The sequence below is a fragment of the Suricata suricatta genome, chromosome 5, assembly GCF_006229205.1.
Source record: "Suricata suricatta isolate VVHF042 chromosome 5, meerkat_22Aug2017_6uvM2_HiC, whole genome shotgun sequence".
Classification (NCBI taxonomy): domain Eukaryota; kingdom Metazoa; phylum Chordata; class Mammalia; order Carnivora; family Herpestidae; genus Suricata; species Suricata suricatta.
Genome location: NC_043704.1, coordinates 112,693,638 through 112,713,359, shown reverse-complemented (window position 1 = coordinate 112,713,359; position 19,722 = coordinate 112,693,638). Strand labels below are relative to the sequence as shown.

The 19,722-nt window shown below is 39.5% G+C and overlaps 2 protein-coding genes across 4 annotated transcripts in view; both read right to left on the bottom strand.

Moving 5' to 3' along the window:
- LOC115292146 (ceruloplasmin) overlaps window positions 1–7,067 on the bottom strand; it is a 65,520-nt gene extending 58,453 nt beyond the window's left edge. The window contains exon 1 of one of the 3 annotated variants that reach the window (XM_029940076.1): window positions 6,801–7,067. In XM_029940076.1, coding sequence (XP_029795936.1) covers window positions 6,801–6,946 — 146 coding nt within the window. In that variant the 5' untranslated portion in view covers window positions 6,947–7,067. The remainder of the gene's footprint in view (window positions 1–6,800) is intronic. The other 2 variants (XM_029940074.1, XM_029940075.1) reach the window with 2 other exon arrangements.
- Window positions 7,068–14,197: 7,130 nt separating this feature from the next.
- Window positions 14,198–19,722, bottom strand: part of LOC115292790 (ceruloplasmin-like) — a 29,537-nt gene continuing 24,012 nt past the window's right edge. The window contains exons 18-19 of the mRNA XM_029940803.1: window positions 15,074–15,236; window positions 14,198–14,326 (exon numbers count right to left, since the gene is read on the bottom strand). Of these exons, the coding sequence (XP_029796663.1) occupies window positions 15,078–15,236 (159 nt within the window). The 3' untranslated portion in view covers window positions 14,198–14,326; window positions 15,074–15,077. The remainder of the gene's footprint in view (window positions 14,327–15,073; window positions 15,237–19,722) is intronic.

The window sequence follows — 19,722 nt, the reverse complement described above, 5'->3', positions numbered from 1 at the left end:
TTAATAGTTCCTTAAAACTTTCCTAAAAATATTAGCAAAGTAAATTGTGGGGGCGGGCAGGGGTGGGTGAAGAAAGGAAGAAAAGAAAGGAGAAGAAAGAAAGTGGGCTTGATCAAACTTTTAAAGTAATTTTTAGGTTGTCCTTAACCGAGGGCTCTGAATAGCTCATTGGGATCTATTCGTGAGTAACACCATGTACCCATTTAGGAGGACTCACCGAAAACCTGGACTTTAGCAAGCCTCTCCACAAATGGGATCTCCTCCGGCAGAATAAAAACGGCTAACACTCAGGCTGATGCTCTAGGGGTTGCGTTTCTTCGTGTGTGAGTGAGTGAGTGAGTGAGTGTGTGTGTTGCGGACTTTCACCTCAGTGACCTTGGAGACTTCACCATTTCTACTTAATCCCTGTGGAGTCAGCTGATCTGACTGAAGGGTAAACTCTGTCTTGTTTCCTCAGCTGTAAGCCCCTCAAGGGGAGTGAGTTTCTTCTAGACGAGAGGAGGGCTTGTCCGGAAGCTCTGGACTTGCATTGCTGCAGAGTTTAAAGGCCTACTTTTTCAAAACTCTAGGCCTGTAGCCCAATATTTCGTAAGTTTTAATGTGCGGAGGAATCTACGGAGTACCTCGATGAAATGCAAGCTCCCGAGCCTCCGCCCCATTTATTCTGATTGCGTGCATCTGGAGCGGGGCTCAGGCGTTCACAGCTGCTAACAAACACCCACGCGCGTTGGGTTGCAGGCCGGCAGCTCTGGGCTCTTGGGTAACCTGAGGGGAGGCTCTGAAGTAAAGGAGAAGAGAGCTGCCTAATCCCAGAGGCAGTGGGGTTTCTTGGGACTGTGAGACAGAAAGGTGGCAGGTTCTGTTTCCACCATACCCTGGTTGTGGCCAGACCTCTGTTGGTGTAGTTGCATGAGGACATCAGATTAAGCCTGAGTGCTGGAGGCAGTGGTGGTCCTGGTGTCTGAGTTGGGGGAGAGGGGGCAGCGGGTGTTGGAAACAGCAGAGCACCACGTACTGGACTGACCAGTGACATCAACAATGAGCATCTCATCTTTGGCACCGCATACTGAAGACCCCACTTTTCCTGGCCTGTGTGAACTCCAGGATTCTCAAATTGGTCCCTGAAAAACAAGCCCTTTTGAGGGGAAGGGGGCGAAGCTGGAATTAGAAAAACAAAAAACGTGACATTTGTTGCTTTATTTCTCTTAATGGGTTCCGTTTTCTAACTGTTGTGGTTTCCTTTTTGTTAGAATGAAACAGAAAAAGGAATTCAGGAAGGCTCAGAGAGACTTCAAAGGCATCCAAAAGCACGGGTGTGAATTCTTCCTCTAAAACTGCAGCATTAGTCTGAAGAGAGATAGTCTTAACAAATAGGTGTTTTAACAGCAGCAGAACTCTGAGGCACTGACGACCATGGAGATTGAAAGCAGATTCATGCAGTCCACACTGCAAGGAGGCTAGCAAGAGTACAGTTTTAGTCAGGCGCTGTAGCCAAGCTCACAATGCGGAGATGGGATTCCTCTCTAGTTACAGCAGGACACGCTGGCCCGCTTCTAAGTCTTACACAGGCCCATCCAGGTCTGGGAGTAACTGTTCTCCAGCATCTCCCTGTTCTTAGGAGACGGGTCCTGGTGATTTTTTTTTTTAATTAAAAAAACTTTTTTAATGTTTATTTATTTTTGAGAGAGAGGGAGAGAGGGCAACACAGACCCTGAAGCAGGCTCCAGGCTCTGAACTGTCAGCACAGAACCTGATGCAGGGTTCAAACCCACAAACCGTGAGATCATGACCTGAGCCAATGGCAGATGCTTAACCAATAGAGTCACCCAAGTGCCCTTCCTGGTTATATTTAGAGATTCTAATCTATGTTCTCAAATGCTGTTGATACACATTTTACATAGGCCACAGTTTTAAAATAGCCCTCAAATTCTTTTTTATTTAATTTTTAAAGTTTATTTATTTTTGAGAGAGAGAGAGAGAGAGTATAAGCAGGGGAGAGGCAGAGAGGGAGAGAGAGAGAATCCCAAGCAGACTCTGCGCTGTCAGCACAGAGCCTGAGATGGGTGCTTGAACTCATAAACTGTGAGATCATGACCTGAGCCGAAGTGGGATGCTTAACCAACTAAGCCTCCCAGGTGCCCAGCCCTTAAATTCTTAAGGCTTCATTCAATACAGTGTGTATTTATACTTTCTGAACATGATTCTGAGACATTTGGGATCATGTCACATCCTGTTTCAATAAAATTCAGTGGGCTTTGTCAGAGTGCCTTCACGGCACATTTCTCCTTTATGACCCACCTCCGGACACAGGACAAGCCATGCCTAATCTTCGGGGTTCACTCTTTATATACAGAGATTTGGGGGAGGCAAGAATTGCTTTTAAAATAATCTGAAATTATATTCAGAGTTTTTAACATTTGGAATTCCTTTCATATATACAGCAATATACAAATTGTTTCCCATCTTGTTGTTGTTGTTTGAAACAAAATGAACTCTTAACCAAATTGGGAAATATTTCACATCATGTGATACTTTGGGAGGGTCTGTTTGATTATGTGCTGTCTACAAAGGAACATCAAAGGGTCGTTAGGTAATGTCTATTTAATTTCAAGGGGATAGGAGCACCTGGTGTCTCAGTCAGCTGAGTGTCAGACTTCGCCTCAGGTCATGATCTCATAGTTCGTGAGTTTGAGCCCCACATCAGGCTCACTGCTCTCAGCACAGAACCCCTCTGTCCTCCTCTCTCTCATCCCCTCCCCCACTTGCACTGTCCCTCTCTCAAAAATAAACATTAACTTCAAGAATATAGCATGGGGGCAAGGGTCAGTTACTGGAAGTTGCAGTAAGTTTGTCAGTCAGATTTAGTCAAAAGAATCTATTATAGTTGTTCTTTGAATCAAGCAGATAATTCACATTAATTGTAGCTCTTTCTGTTAACAATTGTAATATGCTCTTTTCTATTCATTACAATAGATATTGTCTCCCTCTCAGGAATCATATCCCACCTATTTATCCGCAATCTTCTAGAATCCCATAGCCAACTCTTATCATTTCTGGCAGATTCAGACTCAGAAGTGAGTTTTTAATGGTAGTGGAATTAAAAATTTTTTTATACTGACTTAGGGGCACCGGAGTGGCTCAGTCAGCTAAGCATCCGGCTTCGGCTCAGGTCATGATCTCATGGTTCGTGGGTTCAAGCCCTGTGTGGGGTTCTCTGTGGACAGCTCAGAGTGTGGAGCCTATCTTCGGATTCTGTGTCTCCCTCTCTCTCTGACCCTCCCCTGCTCATGCTGTCTCTCTCTCTCTCTCTCTCTCTCAGAAATAAATAATAAAAACACATTTAAAATTTAAAAAAAAAACCTTGAGAAGATCCTGCTGATCTTTAAAAAAAAATTTATACTGACTCAGTAAGATGATAATAAAGTTACATCCTTCTATAAATTCAGAATGCACTTGAATTGTTTTGGTTTATGTTTAGACTGGATTACTGAAATGTGGGTAATGGCAAAAAGTTTCTGGATTCTTGGCTTTATCGGTTGAGACACAAGACATTAGTTTTCCATTGCCAAATAACAAATTATCACAGAGTAGCTTAAAAGAAAAGCCACTGGTTATTTCATAGCTCAGTGGGTCAGAAGTCTGGTGTGGCATGACTGTCTTCTCCACTCAGGTTATCACAAGGATGACATCAAGGTGTTGGCTAGTCTGAGCACTCATCTGGAGGAGCTGGAGAAATCTGCTTTCAGGCTCATTCAGGCTATTGGTAGAATTCAGTTCACTGTGATTGTAGGATTGAAATCCCCACTTCCTGGCCAGCTGTAAGCCAAGGAACTCACCCACCTCCTCAGGGCCACCTGTATTCCTTCTCAAGTGGCCTCTTCCATCTTCAAGTTAGCAGCAGTTTGTTAGATCACCTCAAATCCCCCTTCTTCTTCCTCTTCTTCTAGAGAATTCTCTGATTTAGAGTAGGCCCACCCAGATCATCTGTCTTTTAAAGTCAACAGCACCATTGAATATAACATGGATCACAGAGGGATAGCTCATATGTACAGGTTTTGAGGTTTAGGGCCACCTCTAACATGGCAGATTAGGAAATAGGGCCTTGGGATGCATTTAGGTCATAAAAATGGAACCCTCATAAATGGGATTAGGGCCTTATAAAAGAGGGTCCAGAGAGGTCTGTAGGTTCCACCATGTGAGGACACAGTCAACAGGCTACTATAACCAGGAAGAGAGCTCTTACTAGAACATGGCCATGCTGGTACCTTGACTTTGAATTTCTCAGTCTCTAAAACTGAAAAATACATTTCTGTTGTTAATAAGCTGCTTAGTCTATGGTATTTTGCTATAGCAGTCGAAGAAACTAAAAACACCAACGGGCTGGTAATTGGAAACAACGAAGGGAGAAATGAGTTGCTACCTAAACTCATCTATGCAAAAAGTTTAGCATAGTGTTGGCGAAATTGCTGAATCTGTGTTCAGTAGTCACAGTTAGATGTAATTGAAAAAAAAAAACAAAACAAAAAACAGGGGGAGTGAGCAGTGCCATCTAGAGTCCACAAGATTCTAGGCTGTCCTTGAAGACAGATTATGAAACCAATGTTGCAAAACCTCCCTAAACACAGACAAGACACAAGAATGTTTAAAACTAAAGGAATCCTCTGACCCCTCTTCCCCGCCCACTCTTTTTTTAAAAAATTTTTGTTTACTTATTTATTTTTGAGAGAGAGAGAGAGTGACCACAAGTAGGGGAGACACCAAATCTGAAGCAGGCTCCACGTCCCGAACGATCAGTGCGGAACCCCATGTGGGGCTCAAACTCACACAGGGCCCCCACTCACAAACTGAGATCACGACCTGGACCAAAGTCTGATGCTTAGCCGACTGAACCACCCAGGCATCCCTCCCTGCCCCATTCTTTTTTTTTTTTTTAATGTTTTACTTATTTTTGATACAGAGAGAGACAGAGCATGAGAAGGGGAGGGTCAGAGAGAGAAGGAGACACAGAACCGGAAGCAGGCTCCAGGCTCTGAGCTAGCTGTCAGCACAGAGCCTGACGCGGGGCTCAAACCCACGAATGTGAGATCTGACCTGAGCCGAAGTCGGAGGCTTAACCGACTGAGCCACCCAGGCATCCCTCCCTGCCCCATTCTTAATCAACTCACTCCCTCTTCTGTCTTCTCTAGTTTCTGGAACTATAGACTTCTTTATTGAAGCATGCTTGGAGCAATGTCTTGCACTTCGTTTATGCCGGGTAGGGCTGATTTGATTTTTGATCATGAATAATAGAAGAATAGTGGATGGGGGCTTGGAGTAAAGCAGACTTTTTTTTTTTTATGTATCTTGTTTCCCTATAGAAACCATGTATAATTCACATTGTATTTAATCAGGCAAAATACTGCATTCAAACAAAATAATTTGGTGAAGTCATCAAAACAGGTCCTATTCCTAAGAAAAGAATACTACCTCAAAACCAGGTTAAAAAAATTATTGCAAGATATATTAGTTTTGTTTACAATCAGTTATTTTTAGGTCAGAAACTTTTCTTACTATATATTACTAAATTAATAACTTAACAGATATTATTAACAGCTATATATTTATTTTTTACTGTGAAACATGCCAAACATACATAAAGTGAATGAGAATAGCATATACCCATCAACAGAACCAACAATTATGAAAATTGGCATACTTGTTCCGCTATTTTTAAAGATATAACCTTAGCAGTTGATTGTCATTGGGTTCATTTATGCTTTATCACCATTAAAATACAGTTTTAAAAATTGTTTAGTGTTTTTATTTATTTTTCAGAGAGAGAGAGAGACAGAGCATGACCTGGGGAGAGAGAAAGACAGACAACAGAATCCAAAGCAGGCTCCAGGCCTGATGTGGGGCTTGAACTTGAGAACCATGAGATCATGACCTGGGCTGAAGTTGGACACTCAACCGACTGAGCTACCTAGGCACCCTTAAACTTCATTTTTAAAAGTAGTGAACATTGGGTTTGGTGCTAAGTGTTTAATTAGCATTATTGAGTGATGACCTCAGTATAAACTTCCATTATAAAAACATCAAGAACTACGCTAGTGCTTTTCTTTATGGTGACTATTTCTTGAAATAAAAGGGTTTTCACCTGAAACATGAAAACATTTATGTTACACAGAGTGTTTCTGGGGGGCCATCACAACAGATATCTCCCATATTCTGTACATGTATAATGTACCCAGCACTGGACTAAGAGCTTTACATGCACCAACTCTTTGAAGAACCCGATGAGGTATTTTTATGATCTCCACTTTCCAGATTAGCATACTAAGGCTGAGAGAGATAAACTTAATCAACTGTCTAGAGTCATCTAAGAAGTCTCTTTATTAAAATCATATTTGAATCTATAAATGATGTTTTAAAGGAGTAAAAATCACTTTAGACTTACCTGCTAATAATAAATGGTATAAGCAACACAACTTTTTATACTGTCATTATTTAAATTAAAGAACTTCTGCATAAACAGACAAGACTGACCCCTGATGAGAAAAGCAATGTCGACAGGAGGAGGTAATAAGAAACCCACACAGACCCCCCAGGACCAAGGGGAAAGCAGGTGGGAGCCTTCCCACCCCATCCCCACCAAAACGTGCCCAGGAATTTAGAGGAGATTTATTAGTTTCCTGGGTTTCAAGTCCACATTTTGCAGTTTCTGTCTACAACACATTAATAAAATATTTTATCTTCTTGCCTTTAGTTTTTTACTGATAACTTTTAAATTTGGTCTGTGAACAATAAAAATAGCGACTTACCTGTCAACTGAAATAAGTCTTTTTTCCCCATTGTCCGGTGCATAGTTCCAAGTTGTCTCAATAATCCCAATGTAGTAATGCTTTTCTTTCGCCCAGGCTGAGTTACTATATAAAAATAGAAAAAGACCCAGCAACAAAATCTTCATATTTTTCTCCCTTGTGGAGCCTGAGAAGGCAATGAAGTGAAATCAGAAGCAGGCAATTTTATAAATAAGGCTTTCTTCCTTTATTTGCTTGATTGACACAACTTTAGGTTGCACAAAAGTAAATTGTTTCGTCAAAGCAAATAACGTTTCCCACTTCGGCTCAGTTCTCGTAAACCCAGGGGGGAAAGAAAGGTTTCTGTTGCCAGGCTTCTCTGATTACAAATAAAAAAGTCAACAGTTATTGTTGGAGCCGCTAGAGTGTGCATAACTCTGCTTTCCTCCATTTGTTGTGTAAATTCCAGGAGGGCAAAAATCATCTCTAAATGCTCCCTTTGTTCCGCAAACAATATGCCACAGTATAGCGTCTGCTTGCAGTGAATTTTTAATAAGTCATGAGGAAATTGGGCAAAATTGACTAAAACGTGTCACTCTTTACTTTTGAAATGGCTAACAATACTTGATTGCAACTTGATGATACGAAAGACGATATTTAGCATGCCAAATTTAAGTACTCCACAGTAAGAATCTTACTGTGAAGGAATTAACTATTTTGTATGCTCTTAACACATCTGTGTAGAAAGAGTGCCAGATTATTCTGCATTACTATATGCAAATAGCTAGCAGAGCAAAATAGGGGATGATAATTCTGTTTTATCATTAATGAAAACAGACATAAGTAGATCTGTTTTCAAAGGCAAAGGTTGGTCTTAGTAAATAGAAGTTTATTACCCGAAGTAAATAGAACTTTATTAACAGGAAATCCTAGCTGTCACGCTGCACATTTTGTGTTAACATAACCTTTTCCCCTAGAATCCTTTGATGCATTACGTATTTTCTCAAGTTATTTACAGAAATAGATTGGTAGAGGAGAAAGTACCCCGATGTTTGCATAATTCATTAACTTAATTAGTATTACTAAGAGAGCCCACTATGTGTCAGACCCTATTTAGTGCTGCAGACACAGCAGTGAATAAAGCAGACATGAAACCCTACCTTCATCAGCTGATGTTCTGCTTGCACGAGACTGATAATGTACAAATGATGAGAAAAAAGCTAGATTCAGCTGCAAGTGCTATGGAGAAAAACAAATCAGAGAAGGACAATAATGAGTGCCAGGGAAGACAGCAGGGTGAAAATCAAAACTTGATGACACCACATCACATCAGGCAAGAAACTTAACCTCAGTTTCCTCACCTGTAAAACAAACCTCAGTCTGAGAGGACCATTGTCCAGATGGCAAATGAAGTGATCCACTACGTTGAGGCATAGAGATGCTTCTCCCACCAGTTCATAATAATCTTAACGAATTGCCCTGATAGAGAAAAGTGAGTTCCATTGCTTGATATGTCCAGGACCTCCTTCCAGAGCCACCTTTAACTGTTGTGTCCCCATGCCCACTGAGAGGATCATTGGCCAAAATCTGTGCCTTGCGAGATGCTGTTGTGTTTAAATATTCGTGTCCAGAGGGGCTCCTATTTCCAAATGGTCTACTTGGAAGGGACATCATTTAGCAGTTCATACTCCTAAAGGGGGAATGGCACAATGCCCCTGTATGAGCCAGCAGCTTTCCAGGCATGTCCTTCTTTCTCATTCGCTACTCCACGCTCAAACTCAGCCCTGAGAGATGGGAGCACAGTGAACAGATCACAGCAATAATCCCTGAAGTCACTTTTCAGTACGTAGACCATATCCCCACCAAATAAATCTCTCTCTCTCTCTCTCTCTCTCTCTCTCTCTCTCTCTCTCTCTCTCTCTCTCACACACACACACACACACACACACACACACACACACCCTCAGGTAGTTACTACAGAGGGCTCCAGAATGTATACCTCTAGCACCCCTTATACTGGTGGTGAAATGAAATGGTTACACAGTAACACTCCTGACCAGTGGGAGTAAATATTTTATGTTGCAATGCAGGAAGGGTCAGGAGGTCCATATTTCTGTCCTCTCTTGTGACAGTTACCCTTCGCATTAAAAGGCATAAGGCTACTGAATGCGGGAAGCGGAGGGGTGGGGGGAAGGAGGAATGCTCTGAGCCTCAGGACTGTCTAAATAAGAGGGGCCACTGCAGGCTAATAAGCAACCAGCCATTGACAGGGTCATTTAAGACTGCAAACCTCCTTGCGATGATTCCAGAACTAGTACTCAAAAGTGAACTTTGAATAATGTTGCATTTGAGAACTTCTGCACTCCAGAAATGTATCTATCACAGCAGCATGAACTGGAGTGAGACAAGAAGCCAGAGCGCCCACCGTGAGAGGCTCAGCTGACTTGGAGAAGAGTCTAGGTAGGACCAAGTAGCTTATCCGCTTAGCTATGTCTGTAAGAAGGCTGTTATTTTAGAACCCTGGGGTATATCTTTGTAGTTTGTTATAAATAGTCACTGCACACTTAGAGTTACATCACCAAGTTTTAATCATTTTCCACAATTTCCTTTTTTTTTTTTTTTTTCATTTGTCATCTGAAAGATTCCTGGATTGAGTGAGTATTTAGCAGTTAAGGTCCTGGGACTGATAACAGCTAAAATCAAGGAAGCTTTTGTTTTATTTCTGTTCTGGCAAGATTCAGTCTCTCCTTCCCACCACTCTTCCTGCTTATACCTCTAGTTTCTTTTTGGTTGATCCCTAAAAAGTGGCTTTTAACATGATAAATCAGGATTATTAAGAAACAAACCAAGGAGAGTCTTTCATTCTGTGACAGCAGGAAACACTATAAAATAGCAGGTCATTCTGTTAACAACCAGTCAGACCACCAGGATGCTATCTTTTTACAGGAAATTGTGCAACTCTGGAATGTTATCAGTGAGTGTGGTCACATACAGAACTCGGATAACAAGTCCCCTGACTTGAACTAGTTTGGCCTCAACTTGGCTGATTCTCTTCTCCTCCACTGCTTAGTTCCTGACTATTTAAGGAGTGATCACACAGAGAGGGCTCTGGTTGCTCCATCCCCCGTGGGCTGCTCATTAGTGGGTCCAGGTTAGGTCCATCACCTTCTGGCTGGTAGACGGGTCAGAGGTGGGGGAAGAGAAAGCCTAGATTTTAATCCATCAAAAGCCTTGATGGTGTTGATGTGTATATTACAATGGAGGAGATTTATTTTTTAATGGCATAAGGCCTCCAGTGACTCCATTCTTGTTTTCTTACTACCATGAACAATGGAGAAATCAAAGTATATGATTTGTTAGCAGTGGAAGAGAACCAAAATAGTAGAATTACTTTTTTTAAAAAATTTAACATTTATTTATCATTGAGAGTGAGAGAGAGGGGAGGAGAGAGAGAGAGGGAGAGAGAGAGAGAGAGAATGAAAGAGAGCAAGTGGGACAGAGAAAGAGGAAGACACAAAATCCAAAGCAAGTTCCAAGTTCTAAGCTGTCAAGCACAGAGCCCTAAGTGGGGCTCAAACTCACAAACCACGGGATCATGACCTGAGCTGAAGCAGGATGCTTAACTGACTGAGCTACCCAGGTGCCCCAAGAATTACTTTTATAAAAGATTAAAGAATAACTTATTCACAAGGCTTAATTACATACATCTTCAATGTGTGACCTTCTTTAAAGCTCTTCCTCTCTCACCATGTTTGATCTCATTCCCTCTTGCTTCTATTCCAAGCTGGGGTAATACATTCTGTATAACTCTTAACACTGTGATTTGTGCCTGGGTCTTAATTTAGAAAAGATGATGACACATTGGTAATGACACAAAGAGGCCAGTGCCACTGAAAGAAAATTACAATTCCTCTAGGAACAAGAGGCATGCACGTCACACAGGGTCACATGGGGAGCCCACCAGAGTTGTTCAGGAGACCAAAGTAGAGACTGGGAGAAGCATAGGCCACAGCCTTGATTGGGGATTCTGTGGGAAAGGTAAGGCAGGGCAAAGTTAAAAGCCTATGATTGGCTAGTTAGAATAATCAAAGCAAGTTTTGGGGCATAGGAACTGTCTCTAGTTGTTTGGTACTTGGCTCAGATTGATTTAGGGCAGAGGAAATATGGGCTTGGTGTGTGAGTTAGATAAAGGAGGTGGTTGGGGGTACGGAATCTGGGATAGGTTGGTTTGCATATGAAAGTCTGGCTCATCTGCAAGCTGTTCACTATCTATGAATTAACTAGCTCTGGGAGGTGTGGTCTTTTCTAGCTAGCAAGATCCCCCAAAGATGTCAAAGCATCATAAAATATTAAAAATTTAAAACATGATGAATACATATTTCTTACCAGAATTATCTATTTATATGACTGTCTCCTCAATTAGACTGGGCTTTCTTGGGGACCACTGACTATGCCTTGTTTTGTGTTGAATCCTAGGCATTTAGCATCATAGTTGACACACAGCCTAATAAAAATGGAAAGAATAAATAAATGTTAACTATAATAAGAGTCACTAACATTTATTAGATGATGACTGCATACCAGCACAGTGCCAAGAGCTTTATAAATTTTATTTCATTTCATTTACTGCCAATTAGGTAGATGTATTAGTTTTTTTAATTGCTACTTTAATAAATCACCACAAACTCAGTGGCTTAAAACAACATAAATTTAATATCTTACAGTCCTATATGTCAGAAATCAGACATCTTTATCACCAGGCTAAAATCAAGGGATCAGTGGGGCTGCATTCCTTTTTGGAGTCTCTAGGGGAGAACCCTTTCCTATCCTGCTCCAGTTTTGAGGGATTGCTCACATTCCTTGGTTCAGGGCCCCCTTTCATTTTCAAAGCCAACAGTGGCAGGATGAGTCCTTACAATGCATCACATCCGAACTTCTCTTCTGTCTCCCTCTTCTATTATTAAGGACCCACCATGATAACCCTGAATAATTTTCTATCTTAACTTTAGTTGATTGGCAATCTTAATTCACTTTTGCCATGTAAGATAACATACTCGTAGGTTCCAGGGATTAGGATAAGGACATCTTTGAGGGGCCATGATTTTGCTTACAGAATACCACAGATAGATATTATTATTATCATCATCATCATATTCTTCTTCATTTTATATATGAGGGAACTATGGATAAGAGAGATTTTATACCTTGCTGAAGACCCCATAACTTGTAAGTGGAATAGATGGAATTCAAGTATAGGCCTGCTTGACCCAGAGATGCACTGTGATCCTGAGGGCATTAGAGCATGGCCCCAGGCCATGGTGGGCTGGGCCTTCCAGTCTCTCTGTGCGGTGGAAGGATTCTGGCCAGGGTTTGATTGGCAGTTGGCAGATTTAGAAACTTCATTTTGTCAGTTGACAAAAAGATAACTAGGTTTACAGAGCTCATTGATTGGAAACAAACTTGGAGAATAAGAGGATGGGTATATATTATTGGCTTGCTTTTTTTTGTTTCGGGGTTTTTGTTTGTCTGTTTGTTTTTTGGGGTTTTGTTTGTTTTTTGGTAATCTCTACACTCAACATGGGGCTTGAACTCACCACCCTGAGGTCAAGAGTCTCATGCTCTACTGACTAAGCCAGTCAGGTACTTAATATATTATAGGGGGTCTTTAAATTTTGTTTTTAAATCTACTTATAAAATCAAACTATGGAAAGAAAATATCTTGGTATGTATAGAATTTGACAAAAAGAGTATATATTCTTAAAGCATATTCCTTTCTTTTTTTTTTGCACTAACAATATTTCTGTTGAAATAATGAGTACTCATTGAGAGCACCTTTGAATAGTTGTGCAGGGGACATATCCCACTGATAAATTCTTAGTCTTTGACTCTTCTTGTTAAGAATGAATGCAGTTAAGGACCTTTTCATCTACTTAAAAAAAAAAAGGAAACTAATTTGACAATAAAGTACTTTAAAAGAAAAGGACCTTTTCATTCAACTCCATTTACAAAGTCACACTTCATGTATCCATTAAATTAGAGTTTATTTTATGAGACTGTGGCTTCTATCCATTTCTGAATCCCAAAGTCTAGGATTGTGCTCTTAAGTAATGAATGGATGAATTAAACATTATTTTTGGAGAAATTTGAACATCTTTAACAATTTCTTAAAGAATAGTGTAGTTTTATCAGCAATACTTTAAAATTTTTTCAAATTTGGATGCTTCTTGTGAGGAAAGGGGGATGGCTACTTGCATCCATATTTTATAGGTTCTGATTGGTTTCAACAGCAGAGAGTGAAGTGGTATTATTACTTTTATCCAATGTTATAATTGCATTATTAGCATATTAATTTTTAAAAGTACTCTTCTGGAGACACAAGTTGGAGTATTTTGCAGAAAAATGATAAGATTAATAAGACTCTAAGGTGTTTATATATTACTTATGAAGTTAAGAAGTTAAAAAGTAAAAGAAATGTAGTTTGGGTTTGGTTTCACTTCTCATGTTGAACCCTTTTATTTCACCAATTCCTGATTTCAAATATTCTTATTGTCTAAGGCATAAGCTGTTTGTTAGCCAATGCACAAGACATTTCTAGTCCCTTCTTCCTGTTCTTTCCCTACAAAGGCTACAAAAGCTCTTTCCCAGCCTTCACTGAAGTAAGGAGTAGCCAGGTCATAGGGGTTTTCCAACAACACACTTGAAGAAGTTAGCTGGGTCTCTTCAGAAGACTTTACTTTTCCTGATAATGGGAGACAATGTGGTCAGTATTACTCTTTTTTTCCTTCTTGTTTGCCATAAATGTGGATGCAATATTTGGAGTTGCAGCACCCATCTTGCAACTCTGAGGCAACAGTCATGAGGGAAAGGCCAAGGGCATTAAAGACACTGGCCCTTTATCATCAAGTTGCTGAACCAACCCTAGCAGCCACCTATCTCCTAACTTTCTTAAAATTTTGAGAGAAACACCACTGATAATCTCTTTTAGCTGGGTCTTCTGTTATTTGTAGCAGAACACATCTCAAATGTTAATATTGCTAGATACAAGGTCAGAGCATGAGTCCTTATTCTTGGTTCTGGAAAACTGGCACTTATACATTCTATAACCTACAATATTCCAATAATATATGGATTTATATTTTAAAGACTGATTCAAATCAGTTTTCACCATGCTATGAGAACTTCATTTATTTTTTTTTGATGTTTGAAAAAACTGCAGTTTAATGCTGGATACTGTATTTTTTTTTTTAACTGAGCTAGACTCTGGTTTGTGGCTACTGTCTTTGTTCCTCTTGACCAAGCCCACTACTATGTGTTGAAAGCCTTGTTACACCACCACAGACCCTACTCCAGTGGTACAGCTTACAGAAAGAGGAAGCAGCTCACACACAAAGTTGGCCAAAAACAATTTATTTCCAGCGAGTTTTCCTAGTAGATTGCCATGAAAGTCTTCAGTCAGACCCTTCTAGATTCCTTCATCCCTAATATTTCTTCTTCAGCCACTTTAGCTGTGCTCATGGACTTATCTTCATATCAGAAAGATATTTATGCTGTGGAAAAGAAAGTTTCATAATATTCTAAGAAGTAACTGAGTCAAAATATTACAATCATTTTATCAAGAGACCAAAGGGTAGTGACTTCATGGATGTCAAGTAACCAAGGAGCTGATGAAAATCTCAGAAACAAAGATAATATTTTCATCCTAAAGTTGCTAGTAAAATGTGTTGGAGAAAGGGAAGGTGGGAATGAGAAGAAATAAAGTATCACTGGAATATGAAATGATATATAATCATTATTCAGCTTCTTTCAAGAGCTGTGGAAACCCTTCCCACTTACACCAAAGTATATGCAATGTACCCATCTCACCAGACTGTTATCAATATTGCCTTAGAAAAAAGAAATATTTGCCTAATCAATAGTTTCCTAATTCAAAAAAATGTATCTTACTGTTGTTTAAATGCAATTTTAACCGATTTTGATTATTAGCAAGGTTAGATATCTTTATAAGTTCAATAATTACTTGTGTTTAATCTTCTATAAATTGTTCAAATCTTTATGCGTATATTACATGAATCTGGAAGTAATATATTTAACTCTAGAGTATCTTTTAACAGATCAGAAACAGTTATCTAAGTTTGAGAAAGAAGATAAAACCAGAGTTTCTTGGTCATCTAAAAACAGTAAACTTTGAATGAATGAGTAGCGTCTCATATCATATAAATATTCAGTGGGTAAGATACCCTTATATAAACATAGAATTTAATTAAATACGATCACTTCAAACTAATTTGGCTTACCTTTTCATCTGATTACAGTATAAGTGGTTTCCATTCCGCCCTCAATGTGCTCACTAACATGGCAATGAAATAACCAGGTTCCAACATCTCTCGGATACATCTTTACAGTCTGATATACTCCAGGAGGAAGGTCATAAACATCAGAGCGATACAGTCCCACATCCTCAATAAGGAGACAAAACACCATTAAGTAACTTATAAAAGAGATTAGTCACTTGCACATTTTATCAATTCTAATCTACTTTATTAGATGACAAGAAAGCATTAGGTGACATTGCATTTCTCCTCTGAGTACAATTGAGGGTTTAGAGGAAAAGTAAGTCTGAGAACATTTCAGAGACAGGCCATAGAGAAATATCTCACTCTAAGGGGACCTTGTGTCACTATCTGTGTTAGATATCTTGTCAGCATTTCCTGCAGAAGAATGCTCTAGATTTCAGACAACATCTGGTTTTACAAATCCCAGAAGTTTTAACAGAAATATTTTTAACTAAGGACATTAGTGACATAATGATCATTCCTTGAAATGTAGCTAGCTAATCAGGAAAACTCAGGGCTACAGGAAAAAGGGGAGCCCATCTGCTTCCTGGGGTCAGGGCTGAGGACTAAGGGCCTTAGGAGCTCTTTTTTCTCCTAAGCAGAGAACCAGATGTTTAGGACACCAACTCCTCTGTGAGCTACTTTGATTTTGAAAGATAAAGCTCTGGGGCCTGGTCTGGCTGGATTAAGATGGGTTTGGAAGAGTGTAGGAAGGAGATGAAGTGCTCTGTACAATGGGCGTATTTGACGCAGCTCAAGATGGAGTCTGGAATGATTTGAGGAGAGAACAGATGTGGAGCAAGACATCTGGAAAGGAAGAGTGTGGATGGAGAAAGAAGTCCTCTAAAGAGCTGGAGAGTCAGCTTTCTCAATGATGCAGTGGTTTAATTGAAGACAGAGGTGTGTGATGCCACATGATATATGCTTTTATTGTGGAGTATTGGGGGGAAATAATTCATCGACCTCTAAACTTTTACTAAGAGTTTATGACCCATAATGGCCTAGTTTTTATGGTTGTTAAGGGTAGTCAGAGGAAATGGAGATACCTTACATTCTGGAGCTGCACAGAGATAACAAAATACCACCTATAGGAAGTGAGAGGAAAGGGAGATGAGCCCAGAAGCAGGAAGTGAGAGTGGGAGGCAACTAGAAACATAGGCTCCCAAGACTCCCTGGAGATATTGAAGAGTAGAGAGAAAGGGAGCAGAGCTGTTTCCCACTGGCTGCAGAGTGGAGGCCCGAGTCAGTGTTATTTAGGAAGATTAATTTGGCATCTATGGTGACAATATGCGTCACATGGATACGTTTCTAAGATGTCAGAAAATTCAGAGAACAATATGAAACAATTTAAACTAAGAATGGACCATGTCCTAGGAACCAGTAAATGTGTACTATGTACCTGGAGCCCTGGCCCCAAGGGAGACCATAACCTTAGGAAAGAGGTGACTGGCTGTTCCAAGACCAAATGAGTAACCCCAGAGGGCTGCTTTGATATACCCAGGAGTTTCAGGGAGTAAAGCCCAGAGGCTTCATTAATGCTAGAATGACTAAGTTTCACCTCTGGAGAGGGGAAGACTGCTTGTGATCATCTGTGATAAGTTTAGGCTGAGTGGCTAGAGCTGACAGCTGCTGGTACTAGGCTCTGTGGTACTAATCTTTTAATAGGATTAGGTAATAGGATTAATCTTTTTTTAATTAAAGTATAATTAACATAAGGTGTTATGTTAGTTCCAGGTGTACAATATAGTGATTCAGTGATTCCATACATTTCTCAGTGCTCATCACAATACATGCAGTCTCAATTTCTTTGATTTCCCTCATCTTCCCACCCATCTCCACTATGACAAACACGAGTTGTTCTCTATATTTTATAGGCTTGTTTTTTGTTTGTCTTTTTTTTCCTTGCCTGTTTATTTTGTTTCTTCAATTTAATAGGATTGTTCTGAAAAGAGCAGTTTTGTGAGAAGTACAAGTGAGGGACTCTAGGGGTGCCTGGGCAGCTCAGTAGGTTAAGCATTGACTCTTGATTTCAAAGCTCAGGTCGCAATCTCACAGTTGTTGGATCATCTCCACATGGGGTTTTGTGCTGACAGCACAGAGAATCCTGCTTGGGATTCTCCCCAACCCCTTGCCCTTCTCCCACACACATACCCTTTCTCAAAATAAATAATAAATAAACTTAAAAAAAAAAGAGCGAGGAACTCTGGAGTGAGAGCTGAGGTTTCAAGTCCTACTTCTACTACTTATTGTTTATAGGAAAGTTCTTTATCTTGCTAATCCTTCATTTCATTCCCCTATAAAATGGTGACAAAATAGTGCTTATCTCTCAGAAGGTTTGATGAGAAATCCATGCAAATACCTAAGCATAGCATTTGGCACAAAAGAAGCATTTAATAAAGGTTAGCTTCATTTATCATTATAGTAATGTTACCTCAAATTGCACTTAATTTGAAGCCTTATAGTACAATCATTTGTGTAGAGCTAGCCCCTGAAAGCTAACTCTTTGATTTCCTCTTATTTATACAACACTCAGCATGGTTCTAGAAATGTTAGAAGCATTTTCTGAACTGAACTAATCTGACCTGAACATCAAATGTACTGTAAAAAAAAAAAAAAAAAAAAACCAGAGTTTAAATCTCTCTCTTTTGTTCTAATTTTTAAAGTCGAATATAAAAATGTATGAATAACAACCCTATTTCCTTCAAAAATATGGGGAATGTAGACGGAAGTACTGGAAGCCCATGACTGCTGGGCCTGAGTGGGTAAAGGAACTCATTATATTATTCTGTCTACTTTGTCATATAAAACCCCTAGAGTAAAAAAAAATAACTTTAAAGCCAAAACAAGTTTGAGAGGAATAAATTTGCTCATTAAAGAACAGAAAAGAAAGCAGCACACCAATAAAGCTTTGTGCAAATCAAGTCATGCACATTCATTTAATTTGTCTAATAGACCCTGAGCAATAAAGAAACTATGAACATAATACACATTTAGAATCCAGGAAAGCTTTATCTGAAACTTTTATCGATGCCAAAAAAATGGACTGTGTTATGCCAAGTGGTGGGACTAAACATTTGCAGTGTCAAATGCATAATTAGCCCTCAATTGCACATTAATGTTTATGAAAGGGATTAGGATGGAGAGATAAAGAAAATTCTCCTTAAGCAAACAAATGACACTGATTTGGACACTGTAAAGGGAAAGGATAAAACTCAAAATATAATAAATTTGAGAAATGGCCAGGAAAAAGTGGTCAGTAAAGAAACAATTGTAAAGAGTATGACTTGTTGGGTTGGGAGGAAGCAATTCTGACAGAGCTATAAAGAAACTAAGACTACATAAAGTAGAAAAAGATGGAGATAATTATATAAGAGAAAAAGTTACCATAAAGCCAATTATCACCTAATTCCACATTTTTATTTTCATAACAAATGCAGAAGGAATGATAGACCTAGAAAGTTAACATTTATAACTCCCACTGTAAAAATTGATTCCAGCAAGAATCATCAGTGAATCCTTCTTAAAGCTATAAGGTGAAATATAGTTGGAGAATAAAATATGTAAAAAAAATAATCACTTCACAGATTACTTAATAATTACAGGAGGAAGATGGTACTTTTATTTTTTAATGTTTAGTTATTTTTGAGAGAGAAAGAGATTAAGAGTGAGCAAGGGAGGGGAAGAGAGAGAGGGAGACAGAGAATCCAAAGCAACCTCCAGGCTCCCAGCTGTCAGCACAGAGCCCAAATGTGGGGCTCGAATCCACAAACATGAGATCATGACCTGACCTGAGGTCAGATGCTTAACAGATGAGCCACCTAGGTGCCCCAAGATGATACTTTTAAAATGGAGAGAAAGTGTAGGTGTCACCTTAATAAAGTTATCAAACAAGCCTCATCAGTATCAGCACCTACTAACATCATGCACCTCTTGATATGATGCCTGGAAAGCACAGAACATCACCTGTATAGTGTTCATGTAAAGAATGTTTGACATGGATCCAATCATGAGGAAACCATCAGACAAAGGTAGCATATGGGACATTTTATAAAACTGGCCTGGATCCTTCAAAAATGAAATGACATGAAAGACTGAGAAAAATAATGGAGGTCTCTTCTTTTAGGAAAGATAAGACAATGACAACCAAATGCTATGTATAAATAATTAGATCCTGGTTAAAAAAAAACAGTTATAAACATATTGTGGACTACTGAGGATATTTGAATGGGTCATATGTTAGCTTATATTACTGAATTAATGTTAACATTGGGGGTGTGATAATGTTAATGTGGTGGAGCAGAGATCTTCTTAGTCTTAGGATGCTCATGGCTTTAGTAATTGGGGGTGAAGAGTCTTGATGTTTGCAATTTACCTTAAGTTTGGTTGGGAAAAATAGAGGGAGGGGGAGAGGGAGAGGGAGAGAGGGAGAGGGAGAGGGGGAGAGGGAGAGGGAGAGAGAGAGAGAGAATGTGATAAGATATGTATGAGTGTTCAAAGTGTTTTTCTTTTACATTACTGAGGGTTTGAAAAAAAAGTTGGGATAGAAAGGGTGAAACTAAAGGTGGTTATAGAAGTGTTATTTACCTACCATGTAACACCAGAGTAGAGTG